General features: G+C 41.4%; 1 protein-coding gene across 1 annotated transcript in view; it reads right to left on the bottom strand.

Moving 5' to 3' along the window:
- The window catches only part of LOC115472887 (cadherin-12-like), a 195,481-nt gene that overhangs the window by 103,072 nt on the left and 76,980 nt on the right, over positions 1 to 15,429 (bottom strand). Inside the window, exon 5 of the mRNA XM_030207377.1 lies at positions 12,739 to 12,875. Coding sequence (XP_030063237.1) covers positions 12,739 to 12,875 — 137 coding nt within the window. The remainder of the gene's footprint in view (positions 1 to 12,738; positions 12,876 to 15,429) is intronic.

Here is a 15,429-nt window from a genome sequence, read left to right on the forward strand (position 1 = left end):
CGTGGTACCCGAAGATTGGAGGGTGGCCAATGTAACGCCGATATTTTAAAAAGGCTCCAGAGGAGACCAGGGAAATTATCGACCGGTGAGTCTGACGTCGGTGCCGGGCAAAATGGTAGAGATTATAATCAACAACAAAATTACAAAGCACATTCAAAAGCATGGACTAATGGGACAAAGTCAACATGGATTTAGTGAAGGGAAGTCTTGCCTCACCAATCTGCTGCACGGTGAGCCGGTTGATATTGTGTATCTAGATTTTCAGAAGGCGTTTCATAAGGTCCCTCATGAAAGACTACAGAGGAAATTAGAGGGACATGGTATCGGAAGTAGTGTCTTACTGTGGATTAAAAACTGGTTGAAAGATAGGAAACAGAGAGTAGGATTAAAAGGTCAATATTCGCAATAGAGAAGGGTAGTTAGCGGGGTCCCTCAGGGATCGGTGCTGGGACCTCTGCTTTTTAACATATTCATAAATGACCTAGAGATGGGGGTAACCAGTGAGGTAATCAAATTTGCCGATGACACAAAGTTATTCAAAGTAGTCAAATCGCGGGAAGATTGTGAAAAACTACAAGAGGACCTTACGAGACTGGGCGTCTAAATAGCAGATGACGTTTAATGTGAACAAGTGCAAAGTGATGCATGTGGCCCATGATGTGGGAAAGAGGAACCCAAACTATAATACGTCATGCAAGGTCCAGCGTTGGGAGTCACGGACCGAGAAAGGGATCTAGGTGTCATTGTAGATGATACGTTGAAAACTTCTGCTCAATGTGCTACTGCGGCTAGGAAAGCAAATAGAATGTTGGATATCATTAGGAAAAGGATTTAAAACAAAAATAAGGATATTATTCTGCCATTGTATCGCTCCAAGGTGCAACCGCACCTCGAGTATTGTGTTCAATTCTGGTCGCCACACCTCAAAAAGACATAGTGGAATTAGAAAAGGTGCAGAGAAGGGCGACAAAGATGATACAGGGGATGGGATGACTTCCCTATCAGGATAGGCTGAAGAGGCTGGGGCTCTTCAGCTTGGAGAAAAGGTGGCTGAGGGAAGATATGATAGAGGTCTATAAGATAATGAGTGGAATAGAACGGGTCAATGTGGAGTGCCTGTTTACGCTTTCCAAAAATACTAGGACAAGAGGGCATGTGATGAAGCTGCAGTGTGGTAAATTTAAAATGAACCGGAGGAAATTTTTCTTCACTCAAAGCGTAGTTAAACTCTGGAATTCGCTGCCGGAAAAGGTGGTTAAGGCGGTTAACTTAGCGGACTTCAAAAAAGGGTTGGACGGCTTCCTGGAGGAAAAAGCCATAGAATGTTATTGAATGGACGAGGGAATAATACAGTATTTCTAGGATGGGCGGGACAAATTGTTCTTTTGGCCGCTGTCGGTGACAGGGTGCTGGGCTTGATGGACCCTTGGTCTGTCCCAGCATGACGATGCTTATGTACTTAAGTTTTTGGGTGTTCAGAGCAGGATTTAGATGTCCATGCAGTATGGATGTCTAAGTGCCAGTTTATGAACATCAATTAATGCTTCTAAAATAAACACCTTAATGAATTATGACATTACTTGCATGAGAAATACGAGCACACTTTTTTCCATTGTCATGGAATTCTGAGTTGTGTTTCCAAATTATTTTTGATTGATACTTCTCTCTAAAGATGATATGACTGGTATATAATTTTCCCTTAGGCATACTAACATTTCAATTACAGTACATACTTTGAGCAAAAAATTTGTAAGCTTACAAAAAATGTAATCCAAGTGACGAGGGAGTTTGACAAATTTTTAGAAGAACCTACTGATTTGTCCTCTGCAGCAGAAAGAATATGGTCTGACTTTTCTATACCAACTCTTCAGAAAACCAAATCCCTCCTTCTCAAATATTCCTCCTCGCATTGGATCCTGGATTCATGCCCAATATATTCTAAAATCTGCCCCGATTCCTTCATACAGTGCCTAAGATTAAACTTACCTTACTCAGGGCCTTTTTTACTAAGCTGCAGCAAAAGGGGACCTGCACTGGCGTCAGCATGTGTTTTTGAAACGTCGAGGACCTCTTTTTACCACAGTGGGTAAAAGGTAGGTCTTTCTTTTTTTAAAGAAATGGCTGTACGGCCATTTCAGGGGGGGGGGGGGGGAGAGGGGAGCCCTTACCACTACCCATTGAGGTGGAAGAGCTCCCGCACTAATGCAGCGGTAACCGGGCAGCACAAGGCACTGCTCGATTACTGCCAGGTACACACCAATGCTACAAAAATATATTTATGTAGCACCGGATATGACAACGCGCTGGGGGTAGGAACTACCACCGGGCTGCTGTGGTAGCCCTGCGGTACTTCCTTTTTAGTAAGTGGTAAGCCTGCGTTGGGGTTTGTAAAAGGGGCCCTTATTTACTTATGGCTTCTTTCCTCCATCAAAGGGTAATATTGACTCCCTGTGATGGGGTTTAAAGAACACTGCCTTTCAACCTTAAGAAAAGTCCCTCTCTAACTAGCCTGGGCCACCTTAAAAGTACTGATCCCGCCCCGGGAGGAAGTGAGCCAGGAGGGGCGGAGTCAATACCTGGGAGTCTAAAAGACAGGGCCAGGCTAAGGTTGAGGAGGCCCAGGGAAGGAAGAACTGAAGCCCAAGTCTATGCCTTTACTGAATGTGTTTACTTGCTGTGACCTGGCTGAAGTAAGCCAACTTTGTTTTTTGTTAAGACCTGCAAGCATTACTAAGGTCTGGCTGAGGCCAAACCTGAGTCTCAGAAGTCCTGAGAACTTACCAGCTGTGTTTGAGGTGGGGCAGCCCCACCAGCCACAGACTGCTTGGCCTGCTAGCCAAAGGCCTAGTCCAGACTGTTACTAAATAAGAGAAACTGTTGCAGTTGATGATCCTGGCCTGTAAAGCAACAGGTCCCAGGACTCAGGTGAATAAAACATTTATTATCATGTTTATATCTCTTGTCTGGCTGAGTTATTCACAGGGCTATCCCATATCACCACATGAGGTCTCACATTCCAATTCCTAAAAACCCATCTGGAAATAAAAATGTGTCCAATTATAGACCAGCGGCTTCCATTCCACTGATTGTCAACTTAAAGGAGGGCATGATAACCCAACAACTCTAATATCAAACTTTAGGAAGGACATAAGCGGAGCAGCAAAAATACTTGTTTTACAATTTGACATGTCTAATGTATTCAATATGGTACATGATAGTCTACTAAACATTCTAGACACCATGAGAACTGGTGGAAAAGTGCTTTAATGGCCCAAGGACTTCCTCAAGTTGAAATCTTACCAAGTGAAATTTGCAGGTTCCATCTCCCTGCTATGGTCTCCTATATGTGGAGTACCTCAAGATTCTCCTCTATCTCCTATCCTTTTTAACATCATTATAGCACCACTGGGATGGAGTCTAGAAGAAAGTGGCTTTTGCACTTTTATTTACACTGATGTGACCGTTTACTTACCATTTAATAATGACATTAAATTTTGATCAGCATTAAATCAGGTTTGGACCTAATAGGATCATGGGCATCAGCATTAAAACTAAAATTAAACAGGGAAAAAAAACTACATTTCTAGTCTTACCAGTCCCATTTCATTCCTTACTAAATAATTCACCATACACAAATGCAAATATCCATTAGAACTGAATATGAAAATCCTGGATATAATACTTGATTGACACCTTTCTTTTGAGCCTCAAGCATCAGCATTGGTAACGAAAGTCTTTAAACCTTTTTGGCAGTTGAAAAGAAACAGACCTCTTTAAAGAATTATTCAGAAACTTAGTTCAAACTCTAGTACTGTCCCAAATAAAATGTGGAGGAGTCAATGTCATACATACACAACATACATGTAGCAGTTTCAAGGCAGATTTTAGAAAAGATATCTAACTCAGAATATTTATTTATTTATATTTATTAGGCTTTATTTACCACCTTTTTGAAGGAGTTCACTCAAGGCGGTGTACAGTAATGTCGTTCAAGTCAGCATGCCACATATGGACATCCATTTCTCATGTATTTTAGAACAGGATCTGCCGATATACAGTCTGCTCTAAAACACGTGAGAAATGGACATCCAAGTGCTGGCTAAATCCAGCATGAACATCCATTTTACAAATTATGAATGGAGCAAAACAAGGCACATGGCCATCTTTGTAGCACATAGGATCATCCATATTATAAAATGGTCACACAGCGATTCATGTGGTGGAGCAGCCAAAGTGGCTAGTGTATCACACAGAGAACCAGAGGGCACCAGTTCAAATCCCATTGCAGCCCTTTTAATTTAATTTTATTTTTTTAACTGTAAGCACTCAAGGGACACAAAAATATCTATTGTGACTTCCCTTACTCCCTCTCCAGTGGAGAACTGCTTAATCAGAGCACCTTTCTGTGAACTGGATATGCCAAGTACCAGGTCCAAACACGGGAAGTCAATCTTTTTGAACATGAACATCCCTTCCCCCATCCCCTTTGTCATATGGATGTATTGCAGTTTCAGACGCCCACATTCTGGCTTTATAAAATCAGGATTTAGCCACCCATGACATGGGGATGTCTAAACGATGGTTTTCAGATATCCAAAATGTGACTAGAGTTTCTAAAGTATGGGCCTTTGTGTGCTCTCAGGCACTAACTTCAGGGAAATGCCTAGCCACCCGCCTGGGGTAATCCCATAGCCACTTAGAGAGTGTATCACCAGCACAACTCAGGTCCGCCTGCACCTACCGCATGTGCTCTACACTAGCACCCTCCTCCCACCGACTGGGTCACAACCACCTCTGGGCAAGTCTCCTGCTCTCAAATTATCCTTGGTGATTTCTAGGTTACTGGGGCTACACTCCCAGTGGTCTCACAGTTCCCAGAAAGCACCCACAGACCCAACACACAAACCACCAGGATTCTTTATCGGTTCAGACAGCAAACTAAACAGGTTTATTGTAATAACTTGAACAGTGAACAGAAAATGTGCAATCAGAAAACAATAACAGGTAACTGAAATATTGGTCAATTATAAAACTATCTAATTTGTTTACTTTCTAAAAATTACCTGAGGAGATCAGGAAATATGCTGCTCACAGATTATCACATATAACTGATCAGAGGCCCTCGGCAAAGAGATCTGTCTCTTTCTTCTTCCTGACTAAGACTGGGGCAAAAGCCAGTACATTCCAAATGAAATTGAGCTCCTGGGCCAATCTGAGCCCAGAACAACAAGTTTAAAAAAAAAACTGGCCACATCACTGCAGGTCTTTTCTCTGTAACAGCTTTAAGCATAAACATGCACCACCTGCTGGCCAAACTAGAGAAATACACTTCAAGAATTAAGGCAGTTTTATAGGCATACAAAAATGTTACCCATGTATTTTATAAACAGTGTGTCACTTCTCCTTTTGAAATTCATGTAATTTATTTTACTTTATTAAAATAATTTGATTGACTCGCCCTTGAGCAAAACTACAATATTGCCATCATAATTTGTCTCTCATATTTTGTATAGCACTGTGGAATGCAACACTGGATATCCTATTCATTAGAAATTAGTCTTACCACTATTTGTAAAGTTTACCTGCTGGTATTGTATACTGTTAAACTTTTTTGTGTGTATGAAAGATAGAAGAGATGCACATCGTTATTTTTTTTTCCCAACCTCTACAGCATCTTTGAGTCACAGCTGTGTCTGGGAAAACAATTTGGATTGTGCCCCAGGGATGAGGCAGCCACAGCTGATCCCACAGACACCTGCTACTGACCTCACCATGCAATGGAATTGGTAAACCAGTCTCATTTAACATCAACTAAGCAAGGATAGGTTGGAATGTTAGTTTTTGTTCTGCTTGCCTGCAATCTGAAAAGTCAAAGTGCTTCTTCCCTGATGTTTGCAAAAGGCAAAAGTGGAATATTTCTGTAAGGTGTAAGGGAAAGATCATACCCAGCATTAACAAATTCTATTTACTTATCTGACAATATGCTGTAGTAGCACGCCTAGGAAAATGGAAAGTTAGAGTGTGCATGACATTGAACTGCCCTTAAAGACAAAACAAAACAAAAACCACTTAAAAACTATTTTCTTGTGCTCATCAAATCATAAAACATTTTGAGGGATGGGAACAAATAAAAAAAGCTGCTATACAATAACAAGTTACTGCTAATTCTAAGCACAGCTGAGCTAAGAGTATACAATCTTCACACCATGGTGCAAGAATAGATTGAGTCTCTGTTTACTGAAGCACAAATGTCAAGTTTCAAATTAGGAAGGCAATGGACTAAAGAGAACAAAACTCTTTGGCACTATTCCTAATTTATCACATACTATTTTTCTATCAGGTCTGCCGTGCAGAAGATAAAACAGAAATGATGACACTGTTCACAAAATAAACCAAAAAGCAAAAATCATAAAGATCAGGGACGTTCTTACTAGAGTTTATACTAAAACGTTTTCATAAGTGACAAATTAAATATTATAATAAGAAAGCGATTAGCAAATATGGTCAATAGTGCAACCTCAGCTGGCAACTAACCTGCCACTAATATCATCATATGTCACTCTGTTTCTCATATACACACAGAAAAGATTTGAAGTTCAGTGCTCAAAATTTGCTCAGTAGAATGTGAAAATGTATAGATTACTAACACTTACATGCAGAAGTGCCAGCATACCCCCAGATTCTGTATAGGTTGTCCAAAGTTAGGTGTGCAATTTGAGACACGGATCACTGATCTGTGTGCAAATTAATTAGCTAATTATTTGGTAAGAATCAATTATTAGTACTGGCAAGCATTTAATTGCCAGAATTTGAGAGTTACATGTGGATCTGTCCTATATCTTATTCTATAACATACGTGACTAAATATCATAGCATGTGGCCATGAGAGGAGCATGGGCGGGTCTGGGATATTCCCAAAAATTAGGCGCAATGTTCTAGAATATCTGCATTTGCACACCTAACTGCCATCAGCTGTGGGTGAGCATTTATAGAGGCCTTTGGCAGGTGTACACGCTTGTGCTAAAAGTTAAACGTGAAATAGACACTAATCTATGTGCACTATTATGGAATATACATGATCTGCACCTAACTTAGGCATAGGTATTTAGGCCTGGATTCAGGTGGCCTAAATGGGTGTGCCTAAATTTTGTACAGAAAGACCAAACTAAAATCACAGGTGTAAAAAAGCCAAATTCCTTTATTAAGACCCTACACGGTCCGTGTTTCAGCCAAAGAAGCCTTCTTCAGGGGTCTAAAACAAAACAAAAATACAACACATATATCATAAAAACATATATCATGCTTGATACAAAACATAATATGTAAAAGTAAGATAAAAATGATAGGACATTTGCATTGTCGCAAGCAATTTTTACGCATACATCATTAACACAGCTACCACACTACTTTTAAACTAAAATTTGTTTTTCTACCTTTGTTATCTGACCATTTACTTTTTTCAACTGTGTTGTTCCCAGTCTCTGGTTTCTGCTTTCCTGTACATTTGTCAATTTTCTCTCCTCCTTTCTCTTTCAGCTTTCTTTAATATATTTTCTGTCTCTGTCCAGATTTAGGGACTCTTTTACCATGCCACGCTAGCAATCCCAGCGCGGCAGTGCCGACAAAGCCAATTTGAATGGGTTCATCGGCATTGCTGCACAAGAATCGCTAGCATGGTTTGGTAAAAGAGGCCTTTAATTCTCTCTTATTATCCAATCCTCAATTCTTCTCTTTTTACTGTATCTACCTACAGTTTGCCACCTCTTTCACTCACCCTGGTTCTCCTATTGCACTTCCTCTTATTCCCAGTCTCTAACACAATCCTCTCCTCCTCCAACCAGCATCTTCCCTCTCTTTTCCCTCTTCCTTCCAGCATCTGACTTTTTTTATCCCCTGTTCCATCCAGTGTCTACCATCTTTCTCTGCTCCCTTCCATCCAGCACCTGGACCCTTTCTCTTTCCTCCTTCCATCCAGCATCTGCTCCTTTCTCTCTCCACTTCCATCCAGCTTCTGCCCTTTAGTCCTCCCCACTTCCATTCAGCGTCTACCTCTCTGTTCTCCCCTGCTTCAGAAAACAGCAGCAGTGACAGATGGAGCAGGTCTTGGTGTGCTGATTACTTTTTTATTTATTTATTTAAATTTTCCAATATAATCACCACATAAAGTGAATATGCAATCGGCATTATTTAACATTAGGAAACAAAAATGATAAGTATATATCTTTACAGCCCATTTGTCCACAAGTTAAAGAAATTTGATTCCAAGATTAAGGAAATTAAAAAGAAAAAAAATACAAAAATTAATAATCAATAGATGCTTCCTCTGGTTCAGACCCCAGCCTGCTAAATTAGGGAAGGTTTACTATATTCACATCAACTCTTGCATCAATAAACTCTTTCAACTGTTTTGGATCTTCAAACTGAAAATGTTTACCCTCAAGCATCACATTACAAAAACAAGGAAATTGCAAAACAAAATTTGCTCCCAATGCCACCACCCCGGGGCGAAGTTCCAAAAAGGCCCTTCGTCTCATCTGTGTAGGCCGTGAGAGATCTGGAAAGATACGGACCTTTGAGCCCAAACCAGATTTTCTAAGTGTCTCAACGAAAGCCGTAGTACGGCATTCCTATCAGGCTCCAACGCGAAAGTTGTAAGCAGAGTTAACCTCTGAGTAACTATTTCTAATGAGCTTTCTAGAAATGAAGTAAGATTCATTCCCTCCCCTATTACGGGGGGGGGGGGGGGGTTTCCCACCTCCACTCCAGTACTCCCGATGTAATAAGCTCGTGTAATGGGAGGGAGGGAGTCCTTGTCCATTCCCAGGATGTCCACCAAATATTTTTTAACCATCTCCAAAGGAGAAATTAACGGCGATTTGGGAAAATTAAGAAACCTAAGGTTAAGTCTTTTAGTCTGATTTTCAAGGTATTCAAGTCGTTTATGTAGGAAATTGTTGTCTTTAACCAAAGCTGTTTATATAGATCCCATTTCTTGAATTTTGATATCCACACGTTCCAATTTCTGGGTTTGCTGTGCAGTCACTTGTGCTTGAAGCAGGGCAGCCTCAGAAAGAACTTCAATATCAGAAGAATTCTGCTTTAAAGTAGTTTGCATAGAGGTTTGGATATTGTAAACCATGTCCCATAGTGACTCCAGCGTCACAATTGCTGGTCTAATCACTCCACTAGCCACAGGAGGAGATTGAGATAGACTATCAGCCCGAGCTAACTTGGAAACAATAGCTTGAGGCAATACCTTTGAAGCCTGTTGTAGTAATGTTTCCCGAAGTTGAGAATCTATCTCGATTGCTGCAGTCACACCCTCAGAAAGGACCAGCTGAGCCACTTCGGCGTCTGTCTCTGTTTGAACACCCAGCAACTCTCTTCCAGGCTGGGGAGGTGCAATTTGCTCCACAGGGCTCAAGGAAGCCCCGTTTCCACTCTCAATCGACTCCGAAGGGCCGAGAGCTACAGTGGGGGTCGAAGTTCCCTGAGGACCCGGTTGCTGCCTGGGAAATTGCAGGGTTGTTTGTTTCATCGTCGAGGAGGTCACAGGAACTGAGTAATATTCCTTTACCTTCCCCCTCCGCTTTCCCAAGGTTAACGAGGCTACAGAGGCACCGAGAGAAACTCACAAACACAGCAGCCTCCAGGAGCAAACACAGGTGCGTCTATTCACAGCACCATCTTGGAAAAACGGTGTGCTGATTACGCGGTGGGCCAAGACAGCTTTGCGTATTCTTACTGGAAGGTGTGCGGCACTGCAGCTGCGCAGCTTAGAGACCCCAGAAAGAGCAGAAGATACAAGGGAATCGGAAGTGAAAGAACAAAGTAGAAGATGGATGGGACTTGAGGAGGAGGAGGGGGAGGAGAACAGCAAATAATGCCTAGGACTTGGTGATTGAGTGAGAAAGTGTTGGGGGCAGAGCGAGGAATTATGGATGAGAGAGATAGAGAGGGAACTATGAGGGCATAATGAGCACCTGGAAATTGGTAGGTATGAATTCAGGGTGTGTTGATGGGTTGTCAGAATGAGTAAGGGGGTGAAATGGGGGGTAAGGGAAAGGGGATGACATATGAGGAAATGTTGAGAGACATAATGTAAATGCACTGGAGGACTGAAGAGAGGATGAGAGGCATTGAAAAGGGATGGGGGGCACTGGGGAGGAGTACGAGAGGAAGGCAATGGGTCTTTTAAGGGATTGATTGAGGATAGAAATGGGGTTAAAAAGATAGTGAAAAAGAGGTAATAAGAGATGGGTAGATAGATAGGCAGACAGATAGATAGATAGACAGACAGACAGACGGACAGATAGAAGAATGGCTTGGAGGCAAGAGAAGGAAGGAGAGAGAGCGATTGAGCTAGGGCTGGTGAGGGAATGAAAGGCAGTGGAGGGTAGGTGAGGGCTGAGAGGGTTAGTACAGAGAATGGAAATGAGGAACTAGGGTGTGGGTGAAAGAAAGGGGGTAGGAGACTGGGAGAGGAGAGAGACAGAAGGGACAATGAGAGTGCTGAACAGGGGATGAGAGGGAGATGGGAAAAGCCAGTAGGTAGATAAGAGGTGAAAAGAAGGAGACTAAGAAGAGGGTGAGAGAAAGGGAGAATAAGGATAATAAATGTAGAGGAAAAAAGTAAAAACAAACAAACAAAAAACATGAAAAGATCAGTGGCAGAGGTCAAGATGGCAGCAGTAAAGACATCATGAACAATTGCTCCTGGCTTCTATGGTAAATGTGCTGTTTTTCTGTGGCTCACCCCCCCCCCCCCCCAGCTTGTTATGGGAAAGAGGAGGGAGGTAGCCGCTCATATAGACCCTCCAAATCTGGCTGTTCTCCTATCGGGATTCCCAGTCCTCACTCGAGAGATTCAGCATTTCGTTTGGGCTTGGAACACCTCAGTATTCTACTGCACTAGAACATTCTTTTAGAAAAGCTGTGGAAGCGGTTTCCTTAATCCCGGAATAGAGACTTGAACCCAGCGAGGGTCTTTGGTATCCCCACAGCTAATTTAATATTGCTATTGAATCAATGGTGTTTGAATTAGGCAGGATCTCAAGATCCAAGGGGTTAAGTCTGCATAGCTGAAGCAAAAACTATCCATTCATGCAGATGAAATCATGGACTTTATTACAATGGATTTGGTTCCCCAGCATTTAACTGGCCAAATCTGCAATGCATCATCTTAATATTCATACAATGAAGATAGATTTAACTACCTACCCTATTAAATGGAATGGGGAAGCCATAAAGTAGTTGGTAGTGTGGTTTCGCTGCTCTCTCCTCAACACCACAGAAAGAAATACACAAAATTATCTACAGTAAAGGAATAAATAGGTTGCTGATTGACTTTTTACCTAACTTGATGGTAGAGGCTAGAAACAAATATGGTTGTGGCTCCAAACCATTATTCAGTTTTTAATATGCTGCAATTACCATTCCTAGAAAAGGTTATAATTAGGTAGTGCAATGTCTGATTAAATATCTATGGAAAAACAGGACCCCTTATGTAACAGTGAGCAAGTCTGAGTTAAACAAAACATTTTGGGCTGAGATTTCTCAATTTTCACCTGTACCATTCTGCATTTGTACTGAGGTTGGGTGCCTTATGGTCCTCTACATCACAGTAGAATGACCATCCAAACTGGCTACTGTTCCAAGAATTCTGGGCTTCTTATGTCATTTATTTTGGTCCAGGTATGTGATGAAATAGTGTCCACTGCCAAACAATGGAGTCCTTTTTCAGTAAATTGGCACTATGGGATGACTCTAATTCTGAAAGAACCAATTCACTGGAGGCCATGCCAAGACAGAGGTACCTGGCTGCTAGGACAGCTGATAAATGGTGAATCAAGGGGTCCTTTTACTAAGGTGCGCTAACAGATTTAGGGCTCTGCTTACTAAGGTGCGCAAACATTTTTAGCGTGTGCTAAAAGTTAGCGCGCTAATGCTAGAGACTTCCATATATTCCTATGGGTGTCTCTAGTCTTAGCACGCGTTAATTTTTAGTATGCACTAAAAATGCTAGTGCGCCTATAGCGCAGCTTAGTAAACAAGGCCCTTAGTGTGCACTAAATGATAAGGCACCCATAGGAATATAGTGGATGTCTTATCATTTAGCGCAGGCTAAACAGCGCACCTTAGTAAAAGGACCCTCACATGACTATTTTCAGAAGGGCACTTTGTTCTTTGGTAAAAACAGAAAGGAGGTTCAAAAATGTATAAATGTTCAGTATTCATCTTAAAAACAGTTTAACTTGAAAAAAATTAATAGATCACATTTTATCACAAACAACCCAGTGAAACTAAAAATTTGTGAAGTATCTTAAAAACAAACAAACAAAAAAAGAAAGTGAAATGAATTAATTCCAGATATCAGTATTGGGAAGGTTTTTTTGCAAATGATGAAGTGAAGAGCATTTGATCAAGTTAGCTCTTTAAATCTGCATGATTTTGAGCTCTTTGCGGCTTTTTCCTTCCTTTTATGAATATCTTGATATCCATAATATTTTCACGCTGTGGATCCTTTGGCACTGCTTTATTCTAGCGAATATATAATTCCACACCCAAATTTTTTTTGTTGTTCTAGTTAAATTCCAGAAAAATTCATTTGTAAAAGCTTTTCTTTGAACATATTGATATATTAGACATCCTGCATAATCATTTTATTTGACAAATAGATTTTAAAGAGTACAATTCCAAAAGCTATTAACTATATAATCTGAATCACGACATACTTACTAACTTTACTTGCAGTAACTGACACATTGTACTGGGCTGTACTTTCTCTGTCCAACAGTTCATTGGTCGCGATTGTTCCTTCAGTTGCATCAATCGCAAAATATTTGTTGGCTTCGTTGTTCCAATCAATCCAGTACCTGCATATGAAATGTATCAGTAAGTCCAAAAGATTTTAGCTAATAGTCAAACCAACAATTTTCCCCGATTCTGAGGATCTCAAGTGAGTGCTGAGAATAAAGTCTGTTTCAAAGCATGTACTTAGGGGCCTTTTTACTAAGACGCATAGGTGACTACGTGCGCCAAATTAAAACAACTGCCAGGCTACCGCATGCCCTGGGCAGTAGTTCTAATTTTTATGTACATCCAAAATGCGTGGCAAAAAATTTCTATTTTCTAACGCATGGCGCTAACTGGGCGGTAATCGGCAGTATACGTGCGCTGACGATTACCGCCTGAACATGTGAGACCTCACCGCTAAATCAATGGGTGGTGGTAAGGTCTTAGGCCCATAATGGTCACGTGCTGATTTTTAATTTGCCGCACGTCCATTTTCGCATGTCCAAGACACGTGCCTATACCAGCGCAGGCCATTTTCCAGGTTACCTTAATAAAAGGGCCCCTTAATTATGTCGAAATAAATTTAATTATAAAAGGGAATGATCAAACTACCTATATATGTGCAAATAGAATACAACATTTTTACTCACCGGCGTGTATATTTATAGTAAAATTAAGTTTACAGCTTTGCTTTGATTATTGATATGCAAGTTATTTTTCTTCCCTGACTCAACATGCCTCTGGGATGTACAGTAGGTAAAACCACACAACTTGTGGGACACCCATACTTTTCACTCCCATTGCAGGTGGGAAATTTTTTAAAAATGATCCATGAAGGTAAAAAGCATTTAATTCAGAGAAAGTATCTTTTGAAACTGCTCTTACCAGGATGGGAGCAAATATTCAACACGTTTCACAAATAATTTGCTTCTTCAAGAGTTACAGTCAACTTGATAAACATATATCATATATGGGCCAACATTACAAGCAAATAGGACCCTTATTTTAGGAGTCCTAGTCACAATTTAAATGCATAAATATCAGCATTTACACATGTACATTAATGCTGGAACTCAATTTTAGAAAACCAAGATTTATACATATGTATCTGCAATAAGTACATATGGCAAGGAGGCAAGATATACATATACATATACCCCATTTCAGAAGGAGAACATTTATGATCACCATAAACATAGGGGAGAGACTGTTGAAGAATTATTTGTTTGAGCTAGTTTTTGCATAAAATGTTTGTACGTTTGGGTAGCTTGCCAGGTGCCCTTGACCTGGATTGGCTACTGTCGGGGACAGGATGTTGGGCTCAATGGACCTTTGGTCTTTTCCCAATATGGCATTACTTATGTACTTATATCCTGGGACTGATGATAGACAGGGAGTATTTTGGCACTGAGGAGACTGGATCTATGACCATTTCAGTTTTGTTTATACTGGATGGGTTTTGTTTTGTATTGACTATCATGTTTTTATTATTATGTGTGTGTGTGTGGTTTTGTAATCTGCCTTGTACAAAGGTGGACTATAAGTAATTAATCTAATCTAATCTAACCATGGTCATCGGGATTTCCAGCTATTCAATACTGGGCATTATTCTGCTTTTGTAAAAGTGCATGTTTTGGGCCATGCTGTACAAGAGAGATTAAGGGAGGTCCACTTCCATAATCCCCTAGTATCCGTCCCCCTAAAATTGATAGTGCTAAATGATTGTGGGCTCTATACTTAATTGGGAATACTTAGATGTGCAGGCTTCCAAAACGGCACACATGCATGTCTTCATGCCGACTTATTTCTATGTTCTGAAATACCAACTTACATGTGTAAATTTTGAGTGGAGGAGTAAGCTAGTGGTTAGTGCAGCAGCCGTTGATCCTGGGGAACTGGGTTCAATTCCCACTGCAGCTCCTCGTGACTCTGGGCAAGTCACTTAACCCTCCATTGCCCCAGGTACAAATAAGTACCTGTATATACTATGTAAAGCGCTTTGAATGTAGTTGCAAAAAAAAAAAAAACACAGAAAGGCGGTATATCAAGTCCCATTTCCCTTTCCTTAAATGCTGACATGTAGGTTTCCCAATTTCCTCCACACAGTGGCGTAGGAAGGGGGGGTGGTACGCCCCGGGTGCACGCCGCTGGGGGGGGGGGTGTCCGCTCCGTTGGTTCCTTGCTCCCTCTGCCCCGGAACAGGTTACTTCCTGTTCCGGGGCAGAGAGAGCAAGGAACCAATGGAGCCGACGCAGCTCCCAGCGACGTGGACTCGGGGGCGGATCGGCCCTCTCGCCCACCTCTCGCTTTTAAATCAATTAAAAATGCGCTCCGGGGGGGAGGGTGCGCGCCGAGGGGGGGGCGCTGTGCTGCACCCGGGGGGGGCGCAGCGGCGACCCACCCCGGGTGTCAGCCGCCCTTGCTACAGCACTGCCTCCACAAATGTTTTAGACATTGACAATTGTAAAATGGTTGCTCAGTCCCATGAAAATGGTGAATTCCTGCATATATTTTAGAAAAGGCTCTATGTCAGCAGATCATTTTCTAAAATATTGCCAGAATTTGACATGCTATCATCTCGGCATTCTGACTGGCAGGAGTATGGTGATACATGAGTGCATGCTTATAAATTCT

This window comes from Microcaecilia unicolor, chromosome 1 (genome assembly GCF_901765095.1).
Source record: "Microcaecilia unicolor chromosome 1, aMicUni1.1, whole genome shotgun sequence".
Taxonomy (NCBI): Eukaryota; Metazoa; Chordata; class Amphibia; order Gymnophiona; family Siphonopidae; genus Microcaecilia; species Microcaecilia unicolor.